The sequence below is a fragment of the Medicago sativa genome, chromosome 7 (assembly GCF_051527215.1).
Source record: "Medicago sativa cultivar Bolivia chromosome 7, Bolivia_mono, whole genome shotgun sequence".
NCBI classification, from domain to species: domain Eukaryota; kingdom Viridiplantae; phylum Streptophyta; class Magnoliopsida; order Fabales; family Fabaceae; genus Medicago; species Medicago sativa.
The window spans coordinates 13,465,132-13,480,371 of NC_140755.1; the positions used below are offsets into that span (position 1 = coordinate 13,465,132).

General features: G+C 34.0%; 1 protein-coding gene across 6 annotated transcripts; it reads right to left on the bottom strand.

The window, feature by feature from the left end:
* Window positions 1–5,440: 5,440 nt before the first annotated feature.
* Window positions 5,441–13,271, bottom strand: LOC146904401 (nuclear transport factor 2-like). Of its 6 annotated transcripts, none has more exons than XM_085723576.1 (9): window positions 13,109–13,271; window positions 9,676–9,861; window positions 9,283–9,574; window positions 8,974–9,199; window positions 8,684–8,895; window positions 8,215–8,336; window positions 8,055–8,117; window positions 6,685–6,748; window positions 5,441–6,026 (listed from the first exon to the last, which is right to left on the bottom strand). In XM_085723576.1, exons 2-9 carry the CDS (start codon window positions 9,859–9,861, stop codon window positions 5,770–5,772), a joined length of 1,422 nt encoding a protein of 473 aa, XP_085579702.1. In that variant the 5' UTR covers window positions 13,109–13,271; the 3' UTR covers window positions 5,441–5,769. The 6 variants fall into 6 exon arrangements, with proteins under 6 accessions (XP_085579702.1, XP_085579699.1, XP_085579700.1 ...); XM_085723573.1 differs by having other exon boundaries at window positions 8,055–8,120; XM_085723574.1 differs by having other exon boundaries at window positions 8,684–8,885; window positions 8,961–9,199.
* Window positions 13,272–15,240: the final 1,969 nt, after the last annotated feature.

Here is a 15,240-nt window from a genome sequence, read left to right on the forward strand (position 1 = left end):
TCCTTGAAGGGTTGCACCTCTCGGTGATCATCATAGGGGCTAAATATTCACGTCATTCAAAAATCTTGTAAGCGACATGATTAGCGAATGACGGCAACAAAGTTAGATCATAAGGCCCTCCAGAAAAAGCATTATGGATGCGTCATGCTGCTCAAGCTCCTCAAGATGCTCAACCTGGTAGTAGTATTCCTGAGTAGGGTTGTGGTTGATCTCCTCAGTGGAGTTGCAGTATTGGTTTTGAGAAGGGTCAACAACCTGAGACGTACCCGTGTGTGAGGTCTGTTCCCCATCATTCCTACGCTCCTGTTCCTGTTTAGGCTTAAAGTTTGCCCACTACAAGAATTCTGGTTTTTACTGGCGGAAATAATCCCTCAATAATGCCAAAAATCCCTCAGTAATATGTATTACTGGCGGATATAGGTCCCTCAGTAATATGAGCGTCAGTAATGTTACTGGCGGAATTTTCCCTCAGTAATGGAGAGGTAGTTTTGACAAAGCATTACTGAGGGATTATTCCGCCAGTAATTACTGATGGATTGAAATTTGTCAGTGATTACTGACGAAATAATCCCTCAGTAATGCTTTGTCAAAACTACCTCTCCATTACTGAGGGAAAATTCCGCCAGTAATGTTTATACAGATCTGAAAGAAATAAAATTTATTAAACACAAATAAATTAATGAAATAAAGTTTTAATTTAATAAGACACAAATTAATTAAACCACATATATCATCATAATATTCGTACAAAACCATAAATATATCAATAATATTCGAACAATCTAAAAACTAACATAATAAAGTAATTATCATAATATAGGAAAATTCGATCTTGATCTCCCTCCTAACTCAAAATCCTTGCAAATCCTTCAACTCTTCTTGAGTATTAGATTCCTCAATTTTCAGCAGCTGAAGCAGCCCTTTTGTTGGTTGGCTCAAGTACAAGGGCATATTTAAAATCATCAATTGCTTCTTTGTAGTAGCCCAGAATCTGCTTAGTAAAATCATCAAGGGCATATTCACATTATACTGCTTAGTAAAATGCTACTTAAAACAAAAGCATTGTGAAAGAAATACACACTGGTATAAACACTCTGTTTTTTCCCTTATTATATTGTTCATAAACTGACAGAAAACATAAGCAAAATATTAGAATGTGACCAACACAACAATATAGTTTCAGCAAACAAGGAACATCTTCAATTCTTTTTTTTCTTAATAAAAGACATTAAATAGAAGCTATGTTGCCATATATGGGAGAAACTTGATCTATGCTTTTTTATGTTTTTGATAAATAGTGCCTACTCAAGATTGCTTAATTTAATTTTGTTTGTGTGTATCGTATATTATTCAATTTCAATTAAATTGCTCATTCTAAATTCTGTGATCTAATAAGGAACAAAAAAGCAGTTAAGTTTTCAATCCATATCAAGTATCCTTATTACTTCTGTAGTTATTAAACTTGGAATGACCGTTTGAACAAGTGAACTTGGTCCTACTTACCAATTATATAGGATATGCATGCAAACAATTAGAAACCAAATTAACACATCCAAGTTTTGAAAATCTTAATGAACTCGCCGGTCCTCGCTGAACCAACAAGTTCGTTGAAAAGTGGTGGTTCCACATCAACTAGAGATATGGCCTTGGCAGTGCTAATAAGGCTTGGAGAGTTTCCTCCTTAAACGACAGTTTGATGGGGTTAATTAGGGCTTAAATCCAGGTTCTAAAAGGATATCAAAGCCTATAATAGGTTTGTTATACTTACTGGGCCAAGGTAGTAAATACCACTCACATTATGTTTAAGATGTCCAGTTTGGGTGAGGTTGGTGTTGAGATGATTGTTATTCCACCAGAATTAGTCCACCTTCAGATGTTCAATCCTAACTGGGAGGGGTGTGTTGAAAAGTTCTAAATCAGTTGGAGATATGACACTCAGTAGTGTTTATAACTTATAACACTTGGACAGTCTTCATATAAGTTGGTTTTGATTGTTGAAAACTGTCCACGGTTCGATATATGACACTCGGTAGTGTTTATAAATTATAAGGATTGGACAGTCTTCATATAAGTTGGTTTTAATTGTTGAAAACTGTCCATCATCCTAAAGGACTAAACCTCTGCTTTTGGAATGCCATACTAAAATATGCTTCTAAGTTTGTGTTTGTGCAAGCGGTAGGAAAATCAATTCAGCGGCAAAAACCCACGTTTGAGGAGAAGCTACCTTTTGAAGCTTCTTGGAATCACGGTGGGAAATGCCTCGGAACGCACAAAAGATGTTTTTGCCGTGATTCCAAACACACGCTAAGTGTCTCTCTTCATTCACTTCTCTTCACACAACTCCGGAAGTAGTTACCACTCTCTATCAACAAACAACATGTTTCATTGTAAATCTTATCTCAACTAATGCACCAATGCCTATGAGTCTATGACATCATTAGTGTTAACAATGACTGAAACTGCTGTAAATGAAAAGAAAGGGAGCTGGATTGAAGTATACCTAATAATCGTTTTGGTTCTTGAATGCATAAGGTACTGATTTTTTCAATAAAATAGGGTGTTATTTCTAGGATTTTTGGTGCTGCTTTGGTTGTTCCTATTTTGCAAGTTAATGTCATTTGGGGAGATGAAAGGTAAACTATACTATTCTTCTATGCAAGAAAACGCTGGAACATAGCATATGTTTATAATCAACATGTTTGAATGTTTATGTCAGATATTTTGGGGCATTAGTACAAAATATTGACAACACTTATTAACATTGTTCGGCAACATTAATTCTTAAAATAGTTTTAACAAATTTCATCAATGGTATTTATTACATGATAACATAACATGGGCATATACGCAAATGAAACAAGTATATGCTGCAATGCAATAATAGAAAAACATACTGCTACACTTTATAGTATGACCCTCAATTTGTAATTATTTTAATCATGCAGTGATGGTGATGCTTCCACTGATTTCAAGTCATGAGTGACATGACTAGGTTTTCGCATATTTCTGATGTTCATTAATCTCATTATGTAAGGTTTAGTGCTCACAGTAACAACTAAGAAAGCCTCCACTGATACACATGTGATTCCTTTGATAAAGCTGCAACTCTGCATAGAAGATTTAAGTACAAAATTGTAACAACTAAACCTTACATAAAACTTCATTCAATAAAATCATCACAAACCATGAACAAGAAGAATAGTATAGTTTACCTTTCATCTTCCCAAATGACATTAACTTGCAAAATAGGAACAACCAAAGTAGCACCAAGAATCCTAGCAACAACATCCTATTTTATTGAAAAAATCATGTAGCGCACCCTATTTTTTGAAGTTTCTGGATTACAAAATCCGGAAAAATGAAGTTTCCGGATTACGAAATCCGGAAAAATTCGTAACTCATTTTTTCACCCTTTAACAAAGGAAAATACCATTCTGGATTATGAAATCCGAAAACGTCAAGGGCATTTTTGGAAAAAATAGGACGCACGAGGAAACCCATAGGGTGAGAAAAGTAAAACTCTTTGTATTAAGCCTATATGAATTTGGGCCAGACTTGAATGATACTTGTTAAATAGTTTCTCTTAGAACGTTTCTTTTTATACCCCTCCAATATCTTTAAGGACCCCTACATATACATCTGGCAGTTATCTACTGGATGTATGTTTATTTAAGGAGTTATCTCTCGAACGTGCGTTTGACAAAAAAAAAAAAGTACATCTGGTAGATAACAACCAGATGTGTATTAGATATGTATTAAGGTGCTTTAGCGATATTAGGAGTCTAAAGAGAGACGCTAAAATAAGCATTGGGCCTAAAAAGATACTTAACAAGTGTATCTTTGGAAATAGTGAAATGAATTTTGCTCTTCTCCCAACACATTTTGCTCGCGCCCAACTGAACTTCCCAAAATACCCCTGTGTGAGTTAACTCACGCAAATGTTAATTTCCAGCGTGAGTTAACTCGACAAGTGTTAATTCCAGCGTGAGCTAAGTTGCGCAGCGCATATTAAGATGCACAAATTTTAACACTTACGTTACTTAACTAACGCATGGGTATTTTCGGTATTTCAGTTGGGCACGAGCAAAATATGTTAGGAGAAGAGCAGAATTCTAGTGAAATACTCCATCTTTCTTTTGATTTTATAGTCCTCGTGTGAGATTTATTGATGAAATGGCAGGAGGCAAAGTTACTAGATGAATTAGTGCATTTATTTATGTTTGTACGATTGGTGTTGATAGGGCCTTTGTAAAGCTAATTCCATGACAACTTGCCTATGTTAATATTGGTGGTTGAAACAGAGGTTGTAACAAGTATATGTATCAATCTTTTTATGGCATGATATTGTTGGAGTTTATTTCAATCATTGAGTCCTTTGTAATTTGGCTTAAAGGCCTCCCTCTTATTAAAAAAAAAAAGTATTTGAAGTTTCCACTATTGTACTACTATAAATGTTGACTTTAGTACATCTTGTGCTATATTTCAGCTTTCAATAATTTAATAAATAAATTCTTTTACTATAAATGTAGTAGATTCTTTTGGTATGATGGTCTTTGTGGTTTTGGTGTTGGTCTAAGGTGGGGGTATGATATTAAAGTAAGACACAACGTAGTATGATAATCAACAACAATAGCTAGATCGTAGATACTCATATGAGATGTTTAAAGTAATAAAATTATTAGAAACTGAAAACTATGTTAAAAAAACTAAAAAAAATTGCTAATAAAAGAATTTCATGTTTGGCATAGATAGCTCATTTGAAAAGTTAAAGGACATTGAAAAAGTTTTTAAAAATTAGGTTTTGTGTTCAAGCTCTAAAAACTAAACATAACTACTAAATTACTAAAATCTATCTACAACAACAAAGTTAAACTTTATCTCAGGGATCAACTACATACATCGATCAACTACATACATCAAACAACATCGTATAGAATAACATCTATTTTTTTTTAGGTGGTCTAGTGGTTGGATTCTTACACATTAAATGAGGAAAAATGGAGGAAATTCGGGGTTTAACCCCTACATATTATTGTCATCATAATTATCAACCGAGTTATACTTAATTGACAAAATAACATCTATCTATAAAGAAGAAATACATTTGAAACGCTTAATCTCATTTCATATTCAAACAGATGAAACAAACATATTAAACTAAAGAGTTATTCCGATTCAAAAAAAAAAACTAAAGAGTTCCGATATTTGAACATAAAATATTAGACAACTTATAGGACAACCTATAAAATCAAGTGCTAATTTGGCTGAGAGAGAGGGAAAAAATTATGATAAATATGTCAAAAGTTGTTTTTAGTGTGGTTTTATAAGTTGTTCAAATGTTGATGTTCAAATATCAATACTCTTAAACTTGGTTAACCTTGAGCTATTCCTAAATTTTACTCGCAAAAAAAAGTTATATAAATTAAATGAATAATAAACCTTTTAAAATAAAATCTCAATTTATAAATGTTAGTTCATAGAAACAAAAATAAAAAAATAAAAAATAAAAAATAACAAACAACAGTTAATCTACCAGTATCAAATACAGACATGTTATTTGTTTCCATCTTAAAAAAAAGAGTATATAACCTATTTCTGATCATTGCTAAAACCACTGAGATCATGGCAAATAACAACTAGAAATACTACAACTGTGCAAAAGCAGTGAAAGTAACATATGAGAAGTCTTTGAAGGGTGGCAAGAAAATTTTGAAGATTTCTTCAATGTTTGTATCCTACCAAAAAAGGCCTTGGAAAACTTTCGAAAAATCATTCGGTGGCAACGGGACTTTGTTTGAATACACTAGACCGGCCGCCACCTCTTCCTCTCCCTTGGTGATAACCTTCTCCACGTCCACTAGGACCACGACCTCTAATAGGAAACTCACCTCGGTTTCCATGGTCATTGTTTCGCCCATAGCCCCGACCACCACCGAAATTTCCACGACCTCTGAATGAATCATTTCGAAATCCACTTCTTCCCGAAGGAAACCTAGGTCTTCCAATACCCCCGGTGCCACCGCCAACTGAAACAGCAAATAAAATTGTTAACTTTCATGGAGCTCCTTTGTCAATAACAACTGATTTGTTACCGATTATATAAAAGGTTATTTTAGTATTCAACACAACAACAACAACAACCAAGCCTTCTCCCACTAAGTGGGGTCGGCTACATGGATCAAATTACGCCATAATGTTCTATCATAAACCATATTTCGATCCAACTCATTAACCTCTAAGTCTTTCCTAATAGTTTCTCTTATAGTTTTTCTAGGTCTTCCTCTACCTCTTCTGATCTTGCTCTTCTCTATCTGATCTACTCTTTGCACTACAACATCTACAGATCTTCTCTCTACATGCTCAAACCACCTAAGCCTATTTTCTACTATAGGTGCTACCCCAACTTTCTCTAATGGTGTTATTCCTAATCTTATCTCTTCTAGTATTCAATAATTTACAAATTAAATTTTAGTTACTTTTAAGAAAAACAGAAACTATTTTGTGTTTGTTACAGTAAAAAAAATCCCTTTGTCCAAAAAAGAAAATTAAGAATTTTTTTTTTTCCAAAAAAAGCTACTCAAAAACAGCTTCTCATTTGAAGCCGTTCTAAAAAAAAAAAGTTTCTCATTTTTAAAAATATGCTGCAACAACGAATGACATTAATTTTAGTTAGTTTCAAATTACCTCGGGCAGTGGTTCTCTTTATCTCAACTACAGCTTGACGCCCCCCAATAGCAATAGGTGAAGCCTGAAGAAACAAAATGAGAAAAAAGACGATGAAAGGTTTTCCCAAACACAAATAATTCAAGGCAGAACATAGAACTTAGCTTTAAGGACTTGGAATGGTAGAATGAATAAATCACATATTTGAAGATGAGCATGCAATATTTATAAGCTGCTTGCATATAAACTAGAACACAGTAAAGGAAAAAAATGAACACACCAACAGTTATGTTAGATAATTGTATCAAGATGTTGCTATGTTTCCATCTCAAGATTACATCATGAATATAAGAAACCATGTTGGTCCCTTTTAATGTCTGTCACTAATATAGTTCCTGACTAACAAGATAATTGTATCATGTGTGTCTTTTGTAAATAATTTTTTGGACCAAAACAGAAGACACTTTCAAGGATCAAACTAACTAACGAAAGACACACTTGAAGATCAAACTGACTAACAAAAGGCGACTTTAGGTATGTTTTTGTAGTTTGATAGATTAAGGGACTACTGTGACAGCTCCTCATGCATTCAAGAACCAAAACAATTGTTTACTCGTTTTATTCCAAATAGAAGGATACCGCATCCTTCTAAGTGCTTAGACATGTCGTTGGCACTTTTACTGAAGAGTAATGGAAAACAACTCTGAGTTCTATTGTATATGTTAAGGGAAAAATCATTTTTATCAGGAACAAAAACACACCCACATTTCAGCCAAAAAAGGATAAAATACACTAGTTGTTCCTGAACAACTAGCCAAAAAGCACCCAGTTGAAAGGATTTTATAGATGGATTCCACACCAAGATGTGTACTGTCCAACAATTGTCTAAAGAATAATACTACTTTCTACGAAGGACAGATCCACAAAAACAAACAATTGCACTAGTCTCCACCCATGATGATATCCACCAAAACCAAAATTATGTTATTTTAATATAAAAAATAATAATCTGTAACTGCCACTTTCTCTCTATCGTGAAATTCGTTGTTTCAGTCTTCCATGTTAAATAGCATCATTGTTGTCTAAACTCCAATACAAGTTTCTTTTTCTTTTTCTTTTATGACTGTTAAACAAAATATAAAGATATTTCAGGCTTTATTTATTCTCCACATATGATCCTTATACTTTAGAAAATATCATTTATATCATTTGAGAATTAAGACTCTCTAGAGTAAGAAGAATACATGGAAGATTCATGAATTATATAATTACATCCAACTTGAAATTAGCGTTCAAACTTAAATGCAGCTCCAACATAAAAATATATGTGACTTGCATGATTAACTACTAAAATTATAGGAATCTAAGGTATCCACTAATGAAGATCATACCTGAATTGCATTATTCATTGAATTTACTGATAGGTATTCAACAAAGCCGAAACAGTATCCCTGCTGCTGCAAAGACACACAGAATTTCCAGAAAAACTTCATTAGGATTGAAGAAACAACATAAAGGGTAATTAGAATAATTCATTGACATCATAATTACCTTATTATTTCTGACTTGGATGCATCCTGGCTTGATCGGTCCAAATTTCTGAAACTCTGCTTCCAACTGAGCAACCGTAACATTTAACGGCAAATTTCGAATGTAAATGGAGTGTCCCTCGACTGTTAAAAACAGAAGCAGACAGATGTTATTGCAAAATATTTTGGTTTTGCAAGACTTCAAAAATTAAAAGATGTGCTGCATTAAATTAATTTTTTTTTTACTTTGACCGAAGTGCCAATGTAGGTTGGTTCAGTTGGTAAGGAATTGACTAAGATCCCACAAGGACCTAGGTTTGAATCCCGGTGCCGGTGTGAGAACCATGTTTGTTAGTAATATGTAAGTACCTCTTTAAGCGCTCTCTGAGCCTTGGCGCTTTTCTTGGCCCTGGTGAACCCAGGAATCCAATTTACCTAAACTTTTCTAGATAAAAAAATGAAGCACACAAGTTGAAACAAAAAACACATACCTTCCTCAGAACTATCATTACTTTCGGGGTTGCCAACATTATCCGGTGCTGCATCAGGCACTGCAGCAGATTCTACTGACTCAACTACTTTGCTTTCAGTTCTGTTTGTCGCCTGCTTTACAGTATTAGTTGGCACATTCTTTACAGTTTTAGTTGGCACATACACTTTAGCCGGTGCCAAATTTCCTTTTGGGACTTTAACCTGCAACAAACTAATAAGCTTCAAAGCTTAAACAAAAACAGGGCTTGGAAGTGAAAGATTTATTGCAATACTGACAATCGATGCATACGACTTCTTTGGAGCATCCTTTTGAGACAGAGAAGTGATTTCAGCTGCCTGAGAATCATCATTCTCATTTGACTGAAAATCAGGTTCTACGGTGTCTTCATTTTCAGCAACTATCTGCGTTTCATGATGGTTAGAAGGCTCATAAACATTCTCAGCAACAATTTGGCGTTCTTTCACATGAGAATTTGCGGGGTCCGGTGGAGAAGGATCAGCAATGTGAATCGGTTCTGTAAAGAAACGTTATCGGCATAAATAAAACTCCTGAACAATTTCAGTTACAAAAGAAACATTTATTTTGTAATAAACTTGCCTGGTTCTGAGGTTACAGTAACAGCAATAGGCCCATCATCATTAACTGGAGGTGGTTCTGAAGGTTCAGGGTCTTCTACATACCTAAAAACATCATTCAGAACGAAAAAACCGTTGTCTTGTGGAGCAAGGAAGAATGACTGTGCAAATTTTCTTCTCAAGTTATCCTTTCCAGTCAAGCATCCGGTCACAAGCACAGTCACTCCTTCCTTGTGCGATTTTTGAGCATCTGCGGTCTTAATCTCTGCTTTAAATTCCTTAAAATTTAGCGAAAGAATCTTCTCGTTAATGCCCTGCACCATAAAAAGACAGTGAATCCCCTTAGAATTAGAGACGAATTCCCTAAATTTTTTAAAAAGATTTAGAGCCAACGGTTTTGAATAAGAAAACTTACTTTCATGGTTGTAACTGATGTCATCACACCATTGGAATCAGGCCGGCTTATCACACTAGACTCCTGGTAAAACCGATAGACTAACTCCGGAGAATGGTGAAGAATATGGTAATACTGCTCAACAAATGCATTACCAACCATTTCGGGACTGGGAGTAGTTGGAGGAGCGGCTGTTTGCAACGCCATCTGTTTTGAAACTTGAGAACATTTAGAATCGCATAAAACTGTAGCAACTAGGTGCCTTTTCAAAGACTTGGTTTTTGATAGAACGCACCACTTAGGCCCCGTTTGGATTGAGCTTATTTTGAGCTTATGAAAGAGAGCTTATGCAAATAAATAAGTTTTTATCTTAATTCATAAGTTCTCACTAATGAAAATTGTACCTTCGTAAACTGTTTTTTCATAAACTACATTACATTAACAAGCTTATAAATAATACATAAAGGCATATTTATTGCATAAGCTCTAAAATAAGCTAATCCAAACAGGGCCTTAATAGGAATAGGCTTTTGTTGTTCTTCTGGAGCACATATATTAATTTGGTTAATGAAACATAATCGGTCATACATTCAAAGTTCAAAAAGTATTAACAATAAATAAAACCACACTCAGCAAGAGATAGCATCTTTACGAATACCATGTCAAGATATTAAAGACAACAAATAGAGGTGTAGCCGAGATATGAACCATAATCATGCGCAGAAGGAATTCAAATTGGTGTAAGAAAGTAAGAGAAAGAAGGGACAAATACTAGAAGAAACCTAGCATAATAAATATTTGCAAACAACTATATGATCTGAGTATTAGAAACTGTGATATAGTAAAGCCGTTCAATTGATACATAGTTGAGGAGAATCAATATGGTTACACTAGTAGTCAATCCTACACTTATTATGCATTAAGCAACTAACCCCTGATTATCAATATGTAATTTCATGGCCACCTGAGGAAATTAACATAAATAAAAGACGTTAGTTGGGTCCCGGAGCTCAAAACGGCAAGGGAAAGCCCAAGGGCGAGAGATTACAGATGGTAATTACATATTACCCACCGAGGTCCTCACATCGGTTACAATATTCAAACACAGGTCCTTGTGGGATCTGAGTTGAATCCATACTAACCTATGCTGGTACATTACATACAATCTGTAACCAAATTTGCATACAAATTCAATGGAAGAAGAACATCACACACTTATTGCAAACCCATCATATTGATGGACTATTACTCTATTAGTTAACTAAACATAAATCGATAATCCTGTAAAAAAACATAAATTGATAATAATCTCACTCACGTAACTAAAAACAATTCAAAATATAATGAGAGGTATTTGTTTGAGAAACTTAGAGAGAAACAATCTAAGTTGTCAAAAACAGAAAGAAAGAAAAAAGACATCACAGAAAAAGACAACAAAGCAACGATCATTTTCATAAAGAGGTGAGATCACCCTAATTTTATCTTATATGAATCAACCAATACACACACTTCAACAATCAACAAAAACACAAGAATCAAAATATCTATTTGTATCACGTCACCACACTAGTATCATTACAATACCTTAAGCCGATCTATGTTACAAATCAAACACCGTCGATTTGACAAAAACTGAACCAAACAAAATACTCAATGAAAAATTTCGAACATCGAAAAAAAAAAAAAAAACTTCAGAAACAAACACACTTCTATTAAGAAAAAACTACACAATTTTATGTTTAAGCAACTAAACACTGATTATCAGCATGGTTACACTAGTTGTCAATCCTATATTTATTATGCTCAAGCAAATAACCCCTGATTATCAATAATTAATTACATGGCCTCCTGTGAAAAGTAAGTGCTGTCAAATAGGGGCTATAGGAGTGCCATGGTCGTGTAGCGTAGCATAATTTGAACAAAGTGCTATTTCTTGTGATCAGCGATTGACAACACTACATACAATCTTTAACCAATTTTTCATACAAATTCAATGGAAGAAGAGCACGACATACTTATTACAGACCCATCTTATTACTGCCCTATTTGTTCATTAAACATAAATTGATAATAATCACACTTACATAACTAAAACAATTCAAATAAATAAATCGCGTCTGCGCCCTCATGAGAGGAACTTTTTAGAGAAACTTAGGGAGAAACATTCCAAGTTATCTAACTCAAAAAAACAAAAAGACATCAAAGAAAAAGACAACAAAGCAACACTCATTATCATAATGAAGTGAGATCAACCAAATTTCGTTTATCATATGAACCAATACCCAAATTCCAACGAAAACAAAAGAATCATAAACCCTATTTGTATCCCTGAACTAGCCTCATTACATTACCCTAGATCCCAAAGGAAAACAAAAATCTCAATTCTAAACCCTAAACCGACCTATGGTACGAATCAAACAACATCCACTTGAGTTCACCGGTCACAAACAGAATCCATCAACATGCACATTGAAAAATTCAATCTTTGACAAAAAATAAAATTAAGAAACACACTTCACTTCAGCCACTACCTTACGATCACTAAACAGCCACAGAAACAATCCATAATGTCTGATAATTACTAAGCTAAAAAACCAATTTTTTGAACCATTAACATAAAACCGGAATGGCCTATTCGTGAGATAGATTCGAAGTCAGGTCCTCACATTGACGGACCGTCTTAAGTCTTAACTAACACAAATTGATAATCCTGTAAAAAAACATAACTTGATAATAATCTCACTCACATAACTAAAAAAATTCAAAATAAAATCGTGTCATCTCCCTCATACAAGGAACTTTCTAGAGAAATCTAGGGATAAAAAAATCTAAGTTATCTAACACAAAAAATAAAAGGGTCACAGTAAAAGACAATAAAGCAATATTCATTCTCATAATGAAATGAGATCACACTAATTTTATCATATGAATGAATCAACCAATACCAACATTTCAACAAAAATACAAGAATCAAAAACTCTATTTATATCACCAAACTAGCCTCATTACATTACATTACATTACATTACATTACATTACCCTAGATTCCAAAAATAATAAAAAAATTCAAATCTAAAACCTAAACCGACTTATATTATACAAATCAAACAACACCCATTTCACAGAAACTGAATCAATCAACAAACACAATGAAAAATTCAAACTTCAAAATTAAAAAACAAAAACATCAGAAACAAATTAACAACCACACTTCACTTCAACCACTATCTCACAATCACTAAACTGTCACATAAATAATCCATAATGTCTGATCATTACTAACCGAAAAAACCAATTTTTTAAACAATTAACGTAAAATGGGAATGACCCATTTATGAAAATTAATGAATTGGTCAAAAGGGTATAAGAAAAATAAATAAAAAACAAAAATTTGATTAAAAAAAAAATGAAGACCCAATTGAGAGAAAACTGAGAATATGAAAATGTGAAGTACCAGAGGAATGTGTTGATGTTGGTGAATTTGATTGAAGGGGGTTGTTGTGATCGCGTTGGAAGAGTGAACAGTGAAGTGTGAAGAAGAGACCAAAGGGAACAGTTTCCGCACGGAAATAAGGGGAAGTGTGTGCGAAAGGTACTTGTGATTGTGATGAGTGAGTGAAGAGAACTTGATGGTGGGTCAGGTTTTTCTAGATACGGTTCGTTTAGTTCAATGTTTGTGAAAGTGCGATTAAAGTGCGTGCGGTTCGGTTTAGATCGATTTTGAGATAAATGATTTCGATGAGATGTTAGAACTTAAGCACACAAGAAGAGTCTAACTTGAAATACTCCCTCCGGTCCTTATTATAAGATATAACATTAGCCAAAAAGTTAACATTAGCCAAAAAGATATAACATACTCCCTCCGGTCCTTATTATAAGAAACAATTGACTTTTTTGGTTCATAGAATAATTAATGTATCTTGTTATAAATATAGACTAGATACATCACTTACACAATAAACCTAAAAAGTCAACTTTTTCTTATAATAAGGACCGGAGGGAGTATTAGTTAACTAGGTGATTAGTTTCAAGTGATTATTAAACATATTAAATTATGAATCATTTTGGGAGAACCAAGTTTGATTTTTAGATGAATTTTTTTTGTCAGACTTTACTTACATCACAGACGTCACCACAGTGAAGTCTGAAGACCATTAGAAGCTGACTGTCAGAGTCTGAAGTGAAGAACCTGAAGTCAGTTAATTGGTTATTTGAAGACACAAGTGTGCAGAAGGAATAGAAGACTAAAGCAAAGACTAGAAAGCATTGAATGCTTATCCACATATAAAGGACAGTGAAAGGACAATAGTACAATTGTACAACCACTACTCCACTACTCTAACATTTCATGCGCATAATACAAGCTACAGTTGTGTCTCTACTGATTAATTCTCCATACAAGGAATGATTTCAAATTATTCCTTCCTATGACATTAACCAAATCAAGCAAAAGATCATTGGTGATTAATCAAGCTTCAGTAACGACTCTTTGATGTGCTGACACATCTACAACGTCTCTTTCACACTTCTATATAAAGGAATGAAGACTTGGAGATTAGGAGAGACCCTACAACATTTAAACTGTGCCAAAACTCTGTTGAATTTTTTTTTGCATCAATTACTTAGAATTTTTAACAACTTTCATATCTTAGAAATTCTAGAGTCTTAAGAGTCTGATTTGTTTTGTATTGTGAACACCACTGATTTTATATCAAGTGTTCAACCAAACTTATTTCTGTGTAAATTGTTTGTTTAGAAGTCTCTTGCTTTTGTGCTTGAGTATAGGAAATATCTTGCTTGTGTGCTTGAGCATTTGTAATCAGATTGGATTATAGTGAAATCTCCTTGGAAGTGCAATGGGGACTGGACTACTTCCGGATTATGGAAAGAACCAGGATAATTGATGTGTGTCTTTCTCTTCTCTCTCTATCTTTACTTTATCCACTACATTAGACTTTGAACTCTATCAGACTCTGGACTCTGGACTTAGTTTATAAAGAAGAAAAAATTAACACAATTCAACCCCCCTTCTTGTGTTTTTCTCACCTTCAAATTGAATCTTTCAAAGACATCAACATGATAATTTACAAAATAAATTGTGTATGTTTTTTTTTAAATGAAAGAAAAGTGTTAAACCTTTCAAATATAAGTCGTAAACTTTTATTAACAAAATAAATTAAAGGTTCCTTTTCAAAATGAAGGTCAGAGTTATGTAGAGCTTTGCATGACAACTAGATAATTTACAAGACACAATTACATCCCTACATAGAGGGATGATTTCCTTTCAAAAGTGTTACCCAAAATTAAAAGGAATCCTAAGCTGGTCTTTAACTATAAAATAAATAAAGTTGGATATTTGACTCACCATGACATCAAGCTCAAGGCTTGCACCCACCGACTATGTGGCTGATCTTGAGTACGTCCCTCATGAACGTGATCTATCATACGAATAGCTCAAATACCTAAGATGAAATGGTCCACTCACTTGGGGAGGTGGAATCGTCATCTTCTGTCGTGGTATCTCGACTTCTTTCGGAATCATCATAACCTAATGGCGTATAGTCCACACATCCACTAAAAGGGTCA

Coding starts and splice junctions, on each gene's coding strand:
- LOC146904401 (XM_085723571.1), bottom strand. CDS start 9,861: ATGGCGTTGCAAACAGCCGCTCCTCCAACTACTCCCAGTCCCGAAATG. Junction 9,575..9,675: donor CATCAGTTACAACCATGAAA/GTAAGTTTTCTT, acceptor TTTATGGTGCAG/GGCATTAACGAGAAGATTCT. Junction 6,027..6,684: donor AAAGAGAACCACTGCCCGAG/GTAATTTGAAAC, acceptor TTGCTGTTTCAG/TTGGCGGTGGCACCGGGGGT.